We start from the raw sequence: 13,625 nt of genomic DNA, 5'->3' as shown, positions 1-13,625 counted from the left end.
TGGAAAAATTATTTGTTTCAAACTACAAAAGACGCTCTACTACATTGGTAGGAAGGAGAGTTGTCCTTGCACCATAACTTAACTTTAAACCCTATTGGCTCTATGATATAACAAGTAATCTAACAAATTTGATAAAATTAAAAAAAAAAAAAAAAAAAAAACCCTAAGTGAAGATAACACTGAAACGAGAGAGTTTCGTTGGAGAGGTAAAACCCAACCCTCCATCTTAAACTTCAAAAACAGAAAAAGACAAGCCCATTACATTGCTCGGCCTCTTCTTTCTGTATCTTCGCGCGCCGCAGAACTGTGCTGCTGAGTGCTCCTCCTCCTCATCCATTTCCTTTGCTTTCTACTGGGCGGATTTGTCATCTCATCATCGATTTCTTTCGTTCTGGAAATGGGAATCCTTCGGACTTCTTTGCTTCCCAGCAATCCCCTACACGCGGAAGCTTCCCTCTCACAAATACCCAGCAGTTCTCACAAACCCAAGTTCAAATTTCAAGCTTCCACCGCCACTACCGTCGTTTCCGCCACCGCCACACTCTCAAACCCACCAAACCCGAAAGCCCATCTCCCCCTTCCCGCCAAAAAGACCGCCAAAGTCAGCCACAACCCAGTAGCTGCTCAACCCAGTTCTGAGATTAGTCGCTGCCTTTCTTTGCTAAAGAGCAACCCCTTGTCCGACTGTAGACAAATTCATGCCCAAGTTCTGAAGTTGGAAGCGTTTGAGGATAATGGTTGGGTAAGAAACAAGCTCGCTATGCTTTACTCTAAGAATAATGAGTTTTTAGACTATGCACGTAAAATGTTCAATGATATTCCCAACAGAACTGTACCCACTTATGCGGCGTTGATAAGCGCGTATTGTCGGTCGGAGCGGTGGGAAGATTTGTTTTTGGTGTTTAAGTTGATGGTTGATGAGGGCGCGATGCCTGATAAATATGTTGTGCCTACGGTTCTGAAAGCGTGTGCTCTGGTGAGGATGTTGAGGATTGGTAAGATGATTCATGGGTTTGTGATAAGGAAGGCTTTGGATTCCGATGTTTACGTGGGGAATGCGCTTATTGATTTTTATGCCAATTGCGGGGACTTCAGATTTGCAATGAGTGTGTTTGATGCAATGAGGGAAAGAGATGTGGTTTCGTGGACTGCCCTTGTTTCCGCTTTCATGAATGAAGGCATTTTTGAAGAGGCAATAGAGGTTTTTAAGTCCATGCAGCTGAATGGTGTCAAGCCTGACCTGATCTCTTGGAATGCGCTTGTATCGGGGTTTGCACGGAATGGAGAGACTGATTTAGCTCTTCAGTATTTGGAAGCGATGCAGGAAGAAGGGTTGAGGCCGAGGGTTGGTACTTGGAATGGGATAATTTCCGGTTTTGTTCAGAATAACTTTTTCGAGGATGCTTTGGAAGTGTTCTATAATATGATATGTTTCCCTGAGGATCCAAATTCTGTTACAATTGCAAGCATTTTACCAGCTTGTTCAGGCTTAAAAGATTTAAACTTAGGCAGGGCTGTTCATGGATTTGCTCTAAAGCGTCAGCTTTGTGGGAGCATTCATGTGGAGGGTTCGTTAATTGATATGTATTCAAAAAGTGGGATGAAAGATTATGCAGAGAGAATTTTTTCCAAGGCTGAGAGCAAAAGTATTTCTATGTGGAATGAGATGATTGCAGCTTATGTAAATGAAGGAGAAGCAAATAAGGGGTTAGAGCTTCTTAGGGCGATGCATCATCATGGCTTAAAACCCGATGTGGTATCTTATAACACAATATTGACCGGCCATGCAAGAAGCGGGCAAATAAATGAGGCATATGAGTTGCTTTATGAGATGGTCCGGATGGATTTGAAGCCAAATATTATTTCTTTCAACATTTTAATTTCTGGTTTTCAACAATTTGGGCTTAGTTTTGAAGCTTTACAACTGTTCCAGACCATGCGATCCTCATCGAGTGGTTGCTTTGGGAATGATGTGCTCCATGAGTCAATTCAACCGAACTCCATTACTATTGCTGGTGCTCTTGCAGCTTGTGCTGATCTCAATCTACTATGCCAAGGGAAGGAAATCCATGGATATTCGTTGAAGACTGGCTTTGAGCATAATATCTATGTTTCAAGCGCATTGATCAACATGTATTCAAAATGTCTTGATATTGTTTCAGCGACTAAAGTATTTAGGAGAACTGAGGATAAAAACACAATCTGTTGGAATGCTTTGATTGCAGGCCATGTCAACAACAAGCAGCTGGACCGAGCTCTTGAACTTTTCAGTGAAATGCTGGAAGAAGGTCTTGGACCAAGCTCTATTACGCTTATGATACTTCTCCTTACTTGTGGTGATATGGAAGCTCTGAGATTTGGAAGAGAACTGCACGGTTATATCATAAAGAGTCATCTTGATCAGTCTAATTATAGCCTTGCAAATGCCTTGATAGGCATGTATGCTAACTGTGCTAGTATCAAGGACGCCAAATCAGTCTTTGACTATGAAGTTAAAGGGGATGCTTCTGTATTGAACTCCATGCTTTCTGCTAATTCAACTAACGGAACAGCCAAGAAGGCCATTGCCTGGTTTGGGGAGATGCAGTTGGCGGGGGTTGAGCCTGAGTTATAACCTTTACTGTAGGCTTTGAGCTTGTGATCATGATAGCTTAGTGGAAGAAGGATGAAAATGTCACTAATGATTGAAGAACAAACTTCGTGCTGTTTGAGCTTCTCTTTCAGGCATATAGATGGTTAATTATTTCGGTAGTGCCAGTTTTGATTTCCCCATAATCAGGTTTTGGAAAACAAAAATTAGCAGATGGAAAAGTTTTCACATGCTAATCCTCCAATTTATATGTTTAAGAATTTGATATCTATCGACTGCTGGAGATCAGCCAAAGTTATATAAGATTGATGAGAGGGGAGATGTTCATACTTCTATCACCATAAGAAGGCGAGATGCCCAAGTTATATGTTTTGGAAGTTACTTCCTGGCAATGGTGACATCTGTGCTGGAGTCAAAAGAGCATACAAAAAACATTTGGGGAAGCATCAAAAGTTGGTGTTTTTCCAAATTGAGCTTCGATGTTGTTTGATCAAGGCAAAGTTCTTGTGCACAATTATCACAAGCATACAGAAAAGGCGAGTTTAGAAGGTTCCTGCACCGGTCATGCTCTAAGCTTACCGGCTGGAGGCTGCAAAAACAACAGAGTTATCTTCCTTGTTAAAGAGGTTTTGGCTATTTGTATTCCTACATTGTTGCGGATATGTGACCTTCCAAGTTTTCTCTTAAGAAGATATTTGTAAGTTAAGTGCAGATTTCCACTGGAGGAAGCACTCACCGTGACATTCTCCTGGGTGTTCATGTCCCATAAGAAGCTACACAGGGAAGGTAGTATTCGTCTTTCATGTTTATTTGTTCATCTACTTTTATTTTGGGTGTATTTTTGCATATTAAATAAACTTAGCCGACTACATTGTTAATATTAATTGTATTCTATAATTTAATTCAAATAGTTACCTTATGCTTTTACCGACTGATGCTTGGATCAATGTTTATGAAACCATGGTCTTAGTGAACTAACTAAACATTTTTGCCTCTCAGATCACATTGAAACTTCACTTACCAATCAGGGTGCACATGAACACAACACAAATCACAAGAATTATATTACTCACTGAGCATAAGTTGCATCCCTGTTCAGGTTGTGCTTCCCAGGACTATATACATTATGTCTTACAGCCAAGTACTATTTGCAGGGTTCAAGTATATTTATACCCCCTGGCATTGGTACACATTCAGCTGATCAGAAGCTCCGAAGATTATGGCCAAGAACTAGTAATGTCGTGGATGGGTCCGCCAGGGCTCCTTTGCTTGGGATCAAAGTACCTTCCGACCTGTGTCACCTTCAACACTTTTTTAGCACTCTCTATTGTTGTCTGGCTGCCCTTGTTTGACAACGTGCAAGGAACACGGGCTTCGTTGCTCAGATTTGAAAGCAAAGCCAGAAATCTGCATAACCAGACTTTCATGCTACCGATTATGAAATTTGAAGTCTCAAAACCACTTGTGGAGGCATAGAGATATATGGTGTTTGGACATGTATGTATACATTGTCATTCATATCATTATTTGATAATTAAAAGTGAATGGAATCAATGTGGAAGAAGCGTCATTTCTTTCCACTTGGATGTTTTAAATCAGGAAAAAAAAAAAAAAAAAAAACATGTATAGAATCTACTTAGCCAGTTGGTATCTCCATTCATTGAATCAAAGAGTATCCCCAAGAGAAGTTTTATGCCAATAGTTTGTATCTCCATGTTTTAAGCCTGGTCCATGGCGTGCCATGCAATAGTTGTTTGGAGTGTAGTAGTTTTGAACTGGATAATTCTCTAAATTCAAGTTGTATCGAAGGTAGAGGAGAATAATTTTTTTTATTTTCTGGAGAATATAGTTAAGACATGAAGAAAACTTCTTCCTTTTAATTTCATTTTTTTGGGAGACTGAAATGAATAAGTTTTCTTCATGATTAATCCACGTTCTGTCTCCAAGTTGGGGATAACTTTTTTCATTTCTTCCTCAAATCCTTTGTACCAAACAAGGCCTTTAGGTAATATCAATGATGAATTAGTCTCGTGACCTTTAGACTTTATTTTGTTGAAGGAGATTATGAATTCAAATCTCATGAATGATGGTCATTGGGTTAAAAACCCTATGACTCTTTCACAATTAAGAACCTCAAAACTCCATTTCATATTCAAAACATATTTTATTTTATTTTTTATTTAATCCTTTTAAGTGGGAGATTTGAGCTAAAAACACAACGAGCCAACCATAATAACTAGGTTTCAAACTCGTAATTTTTGTAAGTAGGGCATGAGACTTCTTAGTTGTAAATAAAGAGAAATACCAATAACCTGTAGTTCTAATAAACTTATTCGAAAACACCATTTTATGGCAAAACTAAAAAGTACTTAAAAAACTAGATGAAAATCATGGATCTAACATCATTGCATCCGACGTGAGACCCTTTTTCTTCCTCTGTAGTTTCATTCTTAAAGTGTTTTTCGGATTCCACAAACAAAACTTTAACACTTGTTCTGAAGTCGAATTCATTTTGGATGTTCCCAACTCAAATCGAAATCGGAATTTTGAATCCAACCCTAAATCCTAAGCCCTAAACCCGTAAACCCTAAACCCCTAAATCCTAAACCCTAGACCCTATAAAGAGTAATTTACCCTAAAGTTTTTGATTTGTTAATAGGAAGGGGATTAAGTGGGTAAATCCTAGATGGATTGAGATTTGTTTTAAAACAAGGATTAGGATTTATAGTCTAGCATATATAGTTTAAATAGGTTAGTCTTTGACTTTGACGTTTCGTTTTTTAACAAGAGGTATTTGTCAGTTTTCCCTCTTACTGTTTGATTGTAAAATCTTTCATCTAATTTTCCATTCTTTTTGTCCCATACAATTGTCGTGTGTTGTCTGCATGATCAAAATTGATGGAAAATTGGATGAAATTTTTTAAAATCTAGCACCACGGGGTGAATTGACTATTTATAAAAGCTCAAGGGGGGTAATCGGCTAAAATTAAAGTTCAAGGGGAAAATTGGCTAATTATAAAAGTCTAGGAGATAATCGGCTAAAATTAAAATTCAGGAAAAATTGACAGGTCTATACAAGTTTGGGGGCAAAATCGACAAATATACCTTTTATCAATATTATTTTAGATTTCAGATTAAGATTGTACAACGAGCCCAGCCATATGCAATGAGACTAACTTTGTTCCTTATATACACATTACATGCAATATCACATTAACACTGGGTACAGTCAAACAAAATAAGGAGGAGCTGCATCATCAAGTTTCATAAAAATATAAAATTTAAAAGTATTTTTGAACAAAGTGGCTCATTACTAAAACATTTCATTTATATGTTACAGTGAATAAAAATTGTAATGAGAGTAATAAAGATCAAAGAGTAATTAAGAAATTGAAATTTAATACGATCGACACAATTAAAAAATTCTGACAACCTTGAGAGTGGAAACAGTAATTTATCCTGAAATTTGTGATTTATTTGAGTAGTATTAATAGCAAAGTGATTAAGAGGGAATATCCTAGTTGGATTGAGATTTCTTTTAGAAAAAGGATTAGGTTTCTAGGCTAGCATACTCTAGTATAAATAGGTTATTGTTTGACTTTGGTGTTTTGGTTTTTATTTGTATTATTTTATATTTCAAATTAAGAGCGTACAACAAGTTGGGCTGGCCCAACCTATTTATGACGAGCTCAATCTTGTGCATTGAAACTAACTTCGTTGTGTACATATACATTACATGCAATATCTTATTAGCACCGAGTACAAATAGCCAAACAAAACAAGGAGGAGCTAAATCATCAAGTTTCATAAAAACTAGAAATTTAAAAGTATTTCTAAACAAAGTGTCCCATTACTAAAACATTTCAGTTATACGTTACAATGAATAAAAATTCTACGTTTCGCCAGGAGAGAATACATGATTGCCCAAGTCATCCTTCTTAGACTTGCAGTGAAGTTCGCCATCAACTATTGGCAGCTTGTTCTATACGTCCACATGGATTCTCCCAATCAAGCTTGCAGAAACATAATAGACTAGGACAAGCACACCAAAAATAATTAATATAGTATAATTAATATAGTAGGGTTTCTTCGAGCCATTAGAGTATCTCCAACAACTTCATTTGGCTATTAGAATGTAAAACACAAACAAATCGTAAGCAAAACAAAGAGCAAGATTGCACAAACTAGTCGTAAAACCAAGACACGAAACTGGAAGCAAACCCTCCTCACTACTTTTGCAAACGAAATCTACCATTGAAATAATTTAAAAATTGCTGACAAACTTGCGGGTGCAAACAGTAATTTACTCTAAAGTTTATGATTTATTAAGTAGTATTAATAGGAAAGAGATTAACTAAGTAAATCCTTGTTGGATTGAAATTTCTTTTAAAACAAGGATTAGGATTTCTAGGCTAGCCTACTCTTCTATAAATAGGTTATTCTTTTAACTTTGGCGTTTTGTTTTCTTGTCAATATTATTTTAGATTTTAGATTAAGAATGTGTAACAAGTTGGGTTGGCCCATACTATTTATGACGAGCTCAACCTTGTACAAGACTAACTTTGTTGTTTATATTAACATTGCATACAATATGTTACTAAAAATGAGTACAAATAGCCAATCAAAACAAGAAAGAGCTACATCATTAAGTTTCATAAAAACTAGAAATTTAAAAGTATTTCTGAACAATGTGTCCCAATACTAAAATATTTCAATTATATGTTAATAAAAATGCAATGAGACTAATAAAGATCAATGAGTAGAGGGTTATGTCCCATAAATTGTTGTGGAACGTAAAGTTGTACGCGCCGCCAGGAGAGAGTACATGATTGCCCAAGTTGTCCTTGGACTTGCAGTGAATTCGACATCAACCTTTGGTAAGTTTGTTATGTACATCCACATGGATTTTGCTAAATAAAATTGCAGAAATAGATTGGCCCAGGACAAACACAACAAAAATAATAAATATAGCAAAGGATCCTTCTAGTCATTAGAGTATCTCAAACAACTTCGTTTGGCTATTAAAACTTAAAAACAAATAAATCATAAACAAAACAAGGAGCAAGATTGCACAAACCAGTTACAAAACTAAGACACGAAACCAGACAACAACCCTCCCCACTACTACTACAAACTAAAATCTATTACCATCGGAATAATTAGAAAATTGTTGACAAACTTAAGGGTGCAAAAGGTAAGTTACCCTAAAGTTTGTGATTTATAAAGTAGTATTAATAGGAAATGGAAAAAGTGGGTAAATCCTTGTTGCATTGAGATTTCTTCTAGAACAAGGATTAGGATTTCTAGGCTAGCATACTACAGTATGATTAGATAGTTCCATGATTTTCGCGTTTTGTTTTTCTGTCAATATTATTTTAGTTTTCATATTAAAAGTGTACAACAAGCTCACGTGAGCCGACCTATTTATGACGAACTCAAACTTGTGCAAAGAGATTAACTTTTTTTGTTTACATATATATTACATGCAATATCTTATTAATAATGAGTACAAATAGCCAAACAAAACAAAATAATTTTTTTCAATTTGTAATATTGAGATTAAATGGATGCACACTATTCTTTCTACCAAATAAGTGAACAACTCCAAATGGCCCTTTCAATGTAATACCATTCAGCATTGGAACTTTTTATTAGAATAATGACCGGCGATTTGTATTTGAGATTTCTTCTATTTGATAACCATTAAATTTTATTTTTACTTTTTTTAAAACTAAGAATTGAAATCATGTTTAGTAACTCTTTTCAGTTTTCAAAAAAATGAAAAGTGAAAACTACCTTCTCTAATTTTCAAATTTTGCCATGAATTTTCACTTTTTGAAATTAAGTTTATACGTTTTTGAAAACTAAAACCTGAAAACTGAATGGAGTTACCAAACAAAATTTTAGTTAAATAAAAAAAAAAAAAAAAAACCAAGAACTGAAAGCCAAAGACAACATGAAATGGTTATGAAATGGCCCCGAAGCTTAACGAATGTATATAACATTATGCAGCACAAATTAGCATGTTGGAGATCAATGAGCAGCATTTTCATTCTGCTATCAAGAACCATGTGATTAATACAAAACATTCCCAGAATCACAAATAACGAGTGCTTTCTTGTGAAACAAAAGTATAGCACCTGCAAATGTGACAATTTAAATCGAACTTTCAAAAAATGAGCCTGGCTTATTGTACATGCCAATTGTGACAATTTAATTTGAACTTTTATACCTCGGTAACTTTCGAAGAACCGTAGCCGTTGACCAAAAACTCCAGATTGGCCGATGAAAGCAGATGTATCCTAACTTCTAATTCAGCTTCCATGAGAAAGCTTATCATTTCTCCACTCCTGCAGTTGTTTTCTCGGTGGCCACAGGGGATTTCTTACTGCCAGGCCCTGATGAGACTTTAACCATTGCTGGTCTCAGAAGCCGACCTCCGAGTAAAAATCCACGGCGGATTTCTTCAATTATAATCCCTTCCGTGAACTCTTGAGACTCTTCCCGTGCAATAGCTTCATGCAGCTGTAATAGAAAGTTGAAAACTTAGATTTGGCATCGGAAAGTTTATCAAGGTACAGATCAATTGGTGGCAGGGAGTAAAAGATTTTCACCACTCATCACTGAGGTACAAGAGTCAGAAAAATATTATACCTTCTACACATACCAAAGAAATTTTCGATCCATCGGAGCCTAAATAAGAAGCAAAACACATAATAATGGTATGCGAAGTGGGAAATTAACCACTCTGCATAACCCTTAACATCAATAACAAATAGCTTTTAGTGAATTCAATAAAATGCTGTTTGGCAGGAACAGGACAATCTCCTAACCAGGCGGATGTAAACAGTAGACACACAAACGAGTAATTTTCACTCAAGGTTCTGAAAATTTGATTCTTGATAAGTCCCTTGAGCAATAGTGGAGATTGGAAACTGCAAAAATCTTAGAGCATGTACTGGGGCCTTAGTGCACATTAAGGTTGTCCCAATCTTTTCCGGGTAAAGAAATTTGAATGCATACATCAAGATTTATACTGAGCCCATATACACAATAATTCCATCATAAGAATGTCTCACCCCTAAGTAAAACAAACAATAATCTACGGAAAGCATGTTTGGAAGGGAGAAGGTAGGAAAAAGTACAAAGAAAGATAGCTTTTCCTTCAATTGGTAGAAGGAAGACAGTATAGAAAGGCAAGGGACTTAACCAAAAATAATCTTCCAAAATTTGCATAGGGAAAAAAATTTCATCCGTTCTTTTCCATATCATTCCCTTATCGACATCCTACCTCAAACACCGTTCCAATTTTCTAAACATGGAGTTTTTTTTTTCCATCATTTGGACCCAAGAAAAGATATCATATTAAATCCTTAAAACGGTACACATAGTCAAGATTGAATTCTAAGATCACTTTAACCTTAAATATGGTTGACCAGAAAACATAAGCAAACAGGCATAAATTAAGTTCACCAAAAAACAGGCATAATTTAATTTTTGTAGTATAAATTGAAGTAAGTAATTCTCAAAAGCTTTCACTTACTGAAGGATCAAAAGGCTTTCCCACAGTTGGAACGACAGCTACACGCAAGCTCCTCATAATCTCAATGAATTGCTTGTAAATACCTTGGTAACTTGCATCAATCTTTTCTTCCCTTTCAGTCTCGGGTTTAAGGTACTGTTTGGCTCTCTCAAAATTGTCAACCATGGGCAAAAGACTCTCAATCACTTCTCCTTGGGCGTCAGTCCTTACAGTAAGCCTCTCCTTCTCAAATCTTTTTCTACAATTATCAAAATCTGCTTGCAAGCGGATAAGTTTCTCCTTCCCAGATGTTATCTCTGCTGATGCAGAAGATACTTTCTTGACTAATTCATTCTTCTCGTTTTCTATTACTTCTATAATAGCCTCTATTTCGGAAACAGTTTTTCCATCTCCGTTAAAAATAGCCTCCTTGTAAATTTGAAGGAGGGTTTTCAAAGGGGGAAAATGCTCTTGATCTGCTCCGCTTTCAGAAGATCCTGCATTGCTCTTACTATTTTCCTTTCTGGAATTCAACTAACCATAAAAATATAAAGATAAATAAGCAAGAATATAAATTATAAACGAAAAACAAATAGCACAACCGTATAAAGTTATAAACAAAGGATCAAAGCAAGACAAAAGAAGTACAAATAGTTAAAAGTCTGAAGAGTGTTGATTAATACAAAATGAGCGAATCATGTAAATATAAACATGGAAGATTTCGAAACCCTAAACCCTAAGAGAAGTAGGGATTCATCACGAGTGTCTGAGTCCATTAAAATGTGCATATCAGAATCTACGAAAAGCGAAATGCTGGATTGTTTTGTTAGACTGGAACCAAAAGTAACTAGAATTGCTGCTTCAGTTTGAACCAAAACTTTCCAAAACGATGTTGCGATGATGCCAAGTAATCTCAAATGCCACCAAATCGAGAATTCAACTTATAACAGATAACGATTTAGCCAATTTCCACTAATTAGAGATGAATAACGCAAATAAACAGAAAGAAATTAAAAATTATAGAGAAAGCGAAGTTAGGAATAAGAGAATGAAGAAAGCCTACTTACTGGGGTAACCGAGGCTTGAGGGGTGAGACGAGATTTGATGGAAGAGACACGCCTCCTACTGCCGCCACTGCTGCCACTGCTGTGATTAATAACGGAGGAGGAAGAGGTGGTGGTTAGAGAGAACCTGCTAAGTCCTAGAAGACGAAGAGAAGGAGGACAAGGAAGAAGAGGTGGTTGGGGTTTGTTGGGTTTCGAGGAGACGGAAGCAGAGAGGGTACGAGGAAGCGGAGCTACCAAGGTGTGATTTGGAAGAAACAACGAATTCGCCATTAAAATTCAGACGGATAGTTGGTGAAGTAGAGATGCGGTGACCGACCGTTCGAGGCCTTTAAGCAGCCGCACGGCAGCTGAGGCAGGTTCAAGTTCTCGAGGCAAAGAAACGACGATGGTATGTGGCAAATGGCAGGTCTGAAATTTGTAGTTTTGGTTTCTTTTAGTTTTGCAGAGAGCTGGATGAGATGGGCTTCAGGATCCATCAGTCTTTATCTTTTGGGCTCAAGACCCACTACCTTTCTAGGCGCTTCTATCACCCCGAAAACGATCTTGAGACAACCAGGACTGTTCCGTGTCTTTCTTTTTTCTTCAAATGAACAACTTTTACTCTAATGGCGCGTTTACTAATTCGTAATCAAATTGAAAGGAATTGAATTGAGGGGGAATTGGATTGAAGAGGAATTGAAATGAGGTGGAATCAGAATCAGATTCTTGTTGAAGTTGTTTACTAAAACTGTCTGGAATCGGAGTAGGAATGATGTTGAGTCCATATAAGTTGTTTACTAATTCACTTCAATTGGAATGTAAACTAGATTGACTACTATATTGCCCTTACATAAATAAATTATTTTCATACCAATTAATTAAATTAAATTTATATAATAAAATTCATCTATATAAGCATATATAAATAGGTTTTATTTATTTATTAAAAGATAGCAAGAATGATGTTGAGTCCATATCAGTTGTTCACTAATTCACTTCAATCAGAATGAAAACTAAGTTGATGACTAAATTGCCCTTACATAAATCAATTATTTTCATACTAATTATGTGACATCCCACATCGCCCAGGGGAGTGATCCTTGTATGTATATTCTCATCTCTACCTAGCACGAGGCCTTTTGGGAGCTCACTGGCTTCAGGTTCCATGGGAACTTCGAAGTTAAGCGAGTAGCGCGTGAGAGCAATCCCATGATGGGTGACCCACTGGGAAGTTGCTCGTGAGTTCCCAAAAACAAAACCGTGAGGGAATGGTAAGCCCAAAGCGGACAATATCGTGCTACGGTAGTGGAGCGGGCCCGGGAAGTGATCCACCCCGGGCCGGGATGTGACAATTTGGTATCAGAGCCTAATCCTGGCCGCATGTGTGCCGACGAGGACGTTGGGCCCCTAAGGGGGATGGATTGTGACATCCCACATCGCCCAGGGGAGTGATCCTTATATGTATATTCCCATCTCTACCTAGCATGAGGCCTTTTGGGAGCTCACTGGCTTCGGGTTCCATGGGAACTTCAAAATTAAGCAAGTAGCGCGTGAGAGCAATCTCATGATGGGTGATCCACTGGGAAGTTGCTTGTGAGTTCCCAAAAACAAAACCGTGAGGGAATGGTTAACCCAAAACGGACAATATCGTGCTACGGTGGTAGAGCGGGCCCGGGAAGTGATCCGCCCCGGGCTGGGATGTGACAAATTAATTATATTAAATTCTTAATTAAATTTATATAATTAAATTATCTATATAAAAATATATAAATAGGTTTTTTTTATCTATTAAAAATGATATGATGAGTGTCAAATGAAGGGCAATGTTGGGAAAATAAGAAACAAGTGAGGGCATAATAGGAATAAAAGATCCATTCCCGATTCCCTTACCCTCAGGGAATTCAAATACCTCACAAAACTAGGGAATCCCGTTCCTCCAACTTCAGGAATTGGATTCCTTGTTTCGTGTGGGCTCCACCACTTTTTTGATTCCTTAATGTTTAGTAAACACCGAAATACTCCGTAATCGGAATTTAATTCCCTTTCCTTATTCTGATTACCCTTACGTAAACGTGCCATAAGATTAGGGGATGAGTATGTCAGTCACTAATTAAATATCAAACTCGAAATAAATATATACATTATCGTTATTTATGTGAGTTAAATTTGATATCAACGTCATCAATAGAAATTAAATATGAAACTTCTCACTTATAGGTAAAGAGAGATATTATTATACCCTATAAGTAGATTTTTTAATACAAACTATATTACTAATTTAATTTACACTTGAGGAAGAAAAAAGGGTTTAAACTCATAATCACCATGACAACAAAGATTAAGGGTCGGTTAAAAAAAAACCGATAACCGAAAACCGAAAGAAAAAAAAAAAGGACCGAACACCAAATTAAAACCGAAAACCGAACCGAAAAAGGAAAAACCAAACCTTTTGGTTCGGTTTTGATTT

The 13,625-nt window shown here is 36.8% G+C and overlaps 2 protein-coding genes across 2 annotated transcripts; one reads left to right on the top strand and one right to left on the bottom strand.

The window, feature by feature from the left end:
• The first annotated feature begins 287 nt into the window (after positions 1 to 287).
• LOC137712062 (pentatricopeptide repeat-containing protein At1g19720-like) lies at positions 288 to 4,180 on the top strand. Its single transcript, XM_068451211.1, has 2 exons — positions 288 to 3,376; positions 3,745 to 4,180. Exon 1 carries the CDS (start codon positions 398 to 400, stop codon positions 2,612 to 2,614), a length of 2,217 nt encoding a protein of 738 aa, XP_068307312.1. The 5' UTR covers positions 288 to 397; the 3' UTR covers positions 2,615 to 3,376; positions 3,745 to 4,180.
• A 4,428-nt stretch (positions 4,181 to 8,608) lies between these two features.
• LOC137708984 (uncharacterized) lies at positions 8,609 to 11,610 on the bottom strand. The gene is made up of 3 exons (XM_068448136.1): positions 11,180 to 11,610; positions 10,134 to 10,646; positions 8,609 to 9,115 (listed from the first exon to the last, which is right to left on the bottom strand). Exons 1-3 carry the CDS (start codon positions 11,447 to 11,449, stop codon positions 8,927 to 8,929), a joined length of 972 nt encoding a protein of 323 aa, XP_068304237.1. The 5' UTR covers positions 11,450 to 11,610; the 3' UTR covers positions 8,609 to 8,926.
• Between the last annotated feature and the right edge of the window lie 2,015 nt (positions 11,611 to 13,625).

Source organism: Pyrus communis, chromosome 1, assembly GCF_963583255.1.
Source record: "Pyrus communis chromosome 1, drPyrComm1.1, whole genome shotgun sequence".
NCBI lineage: Eukaryota > Viridiplantae > Streptophyta > Magnoliopsida > Rosales > Rosaceae > Pyrus > Pyrus communis.
Note: the sequence above shows the minus strand (reverse complement) of the source record. Positions and strands in the feature narration are given on the sequence as shown.

Bases quoted from the DNA above. Each gene is read 5' to 3' on its own strand.
- LOC137712062 (XM_068451211.1), top strand. From the start codon at position 398: ATGGGAATCCTTCGGACTTCTTTGCTTCCCAGCAATCCCCTACACGCG.
- LOC137708984 (XM_068448136.1), bottom strand. From the start codon at position 11,449: ATGGCGAATTCGTTGTTTCTTCCAAATCACACCTTGGTAGCTCCGCTT. The intron at 10,647-11,179 runs GTAAGTAGGCTT...TTTTATGGTTAG, and splicing joins CTCAAGCCTCGGTTACCCCA to TTGAATTCCAGAAAGGAAAA. The intron at 9,116-10,133 runs GTAAGTGAAAGC...TTTCTATTACAG, and splicing joins GAAAGCCTTTTGATCCTTCA to CTGCATGAAGCTATTGCACG.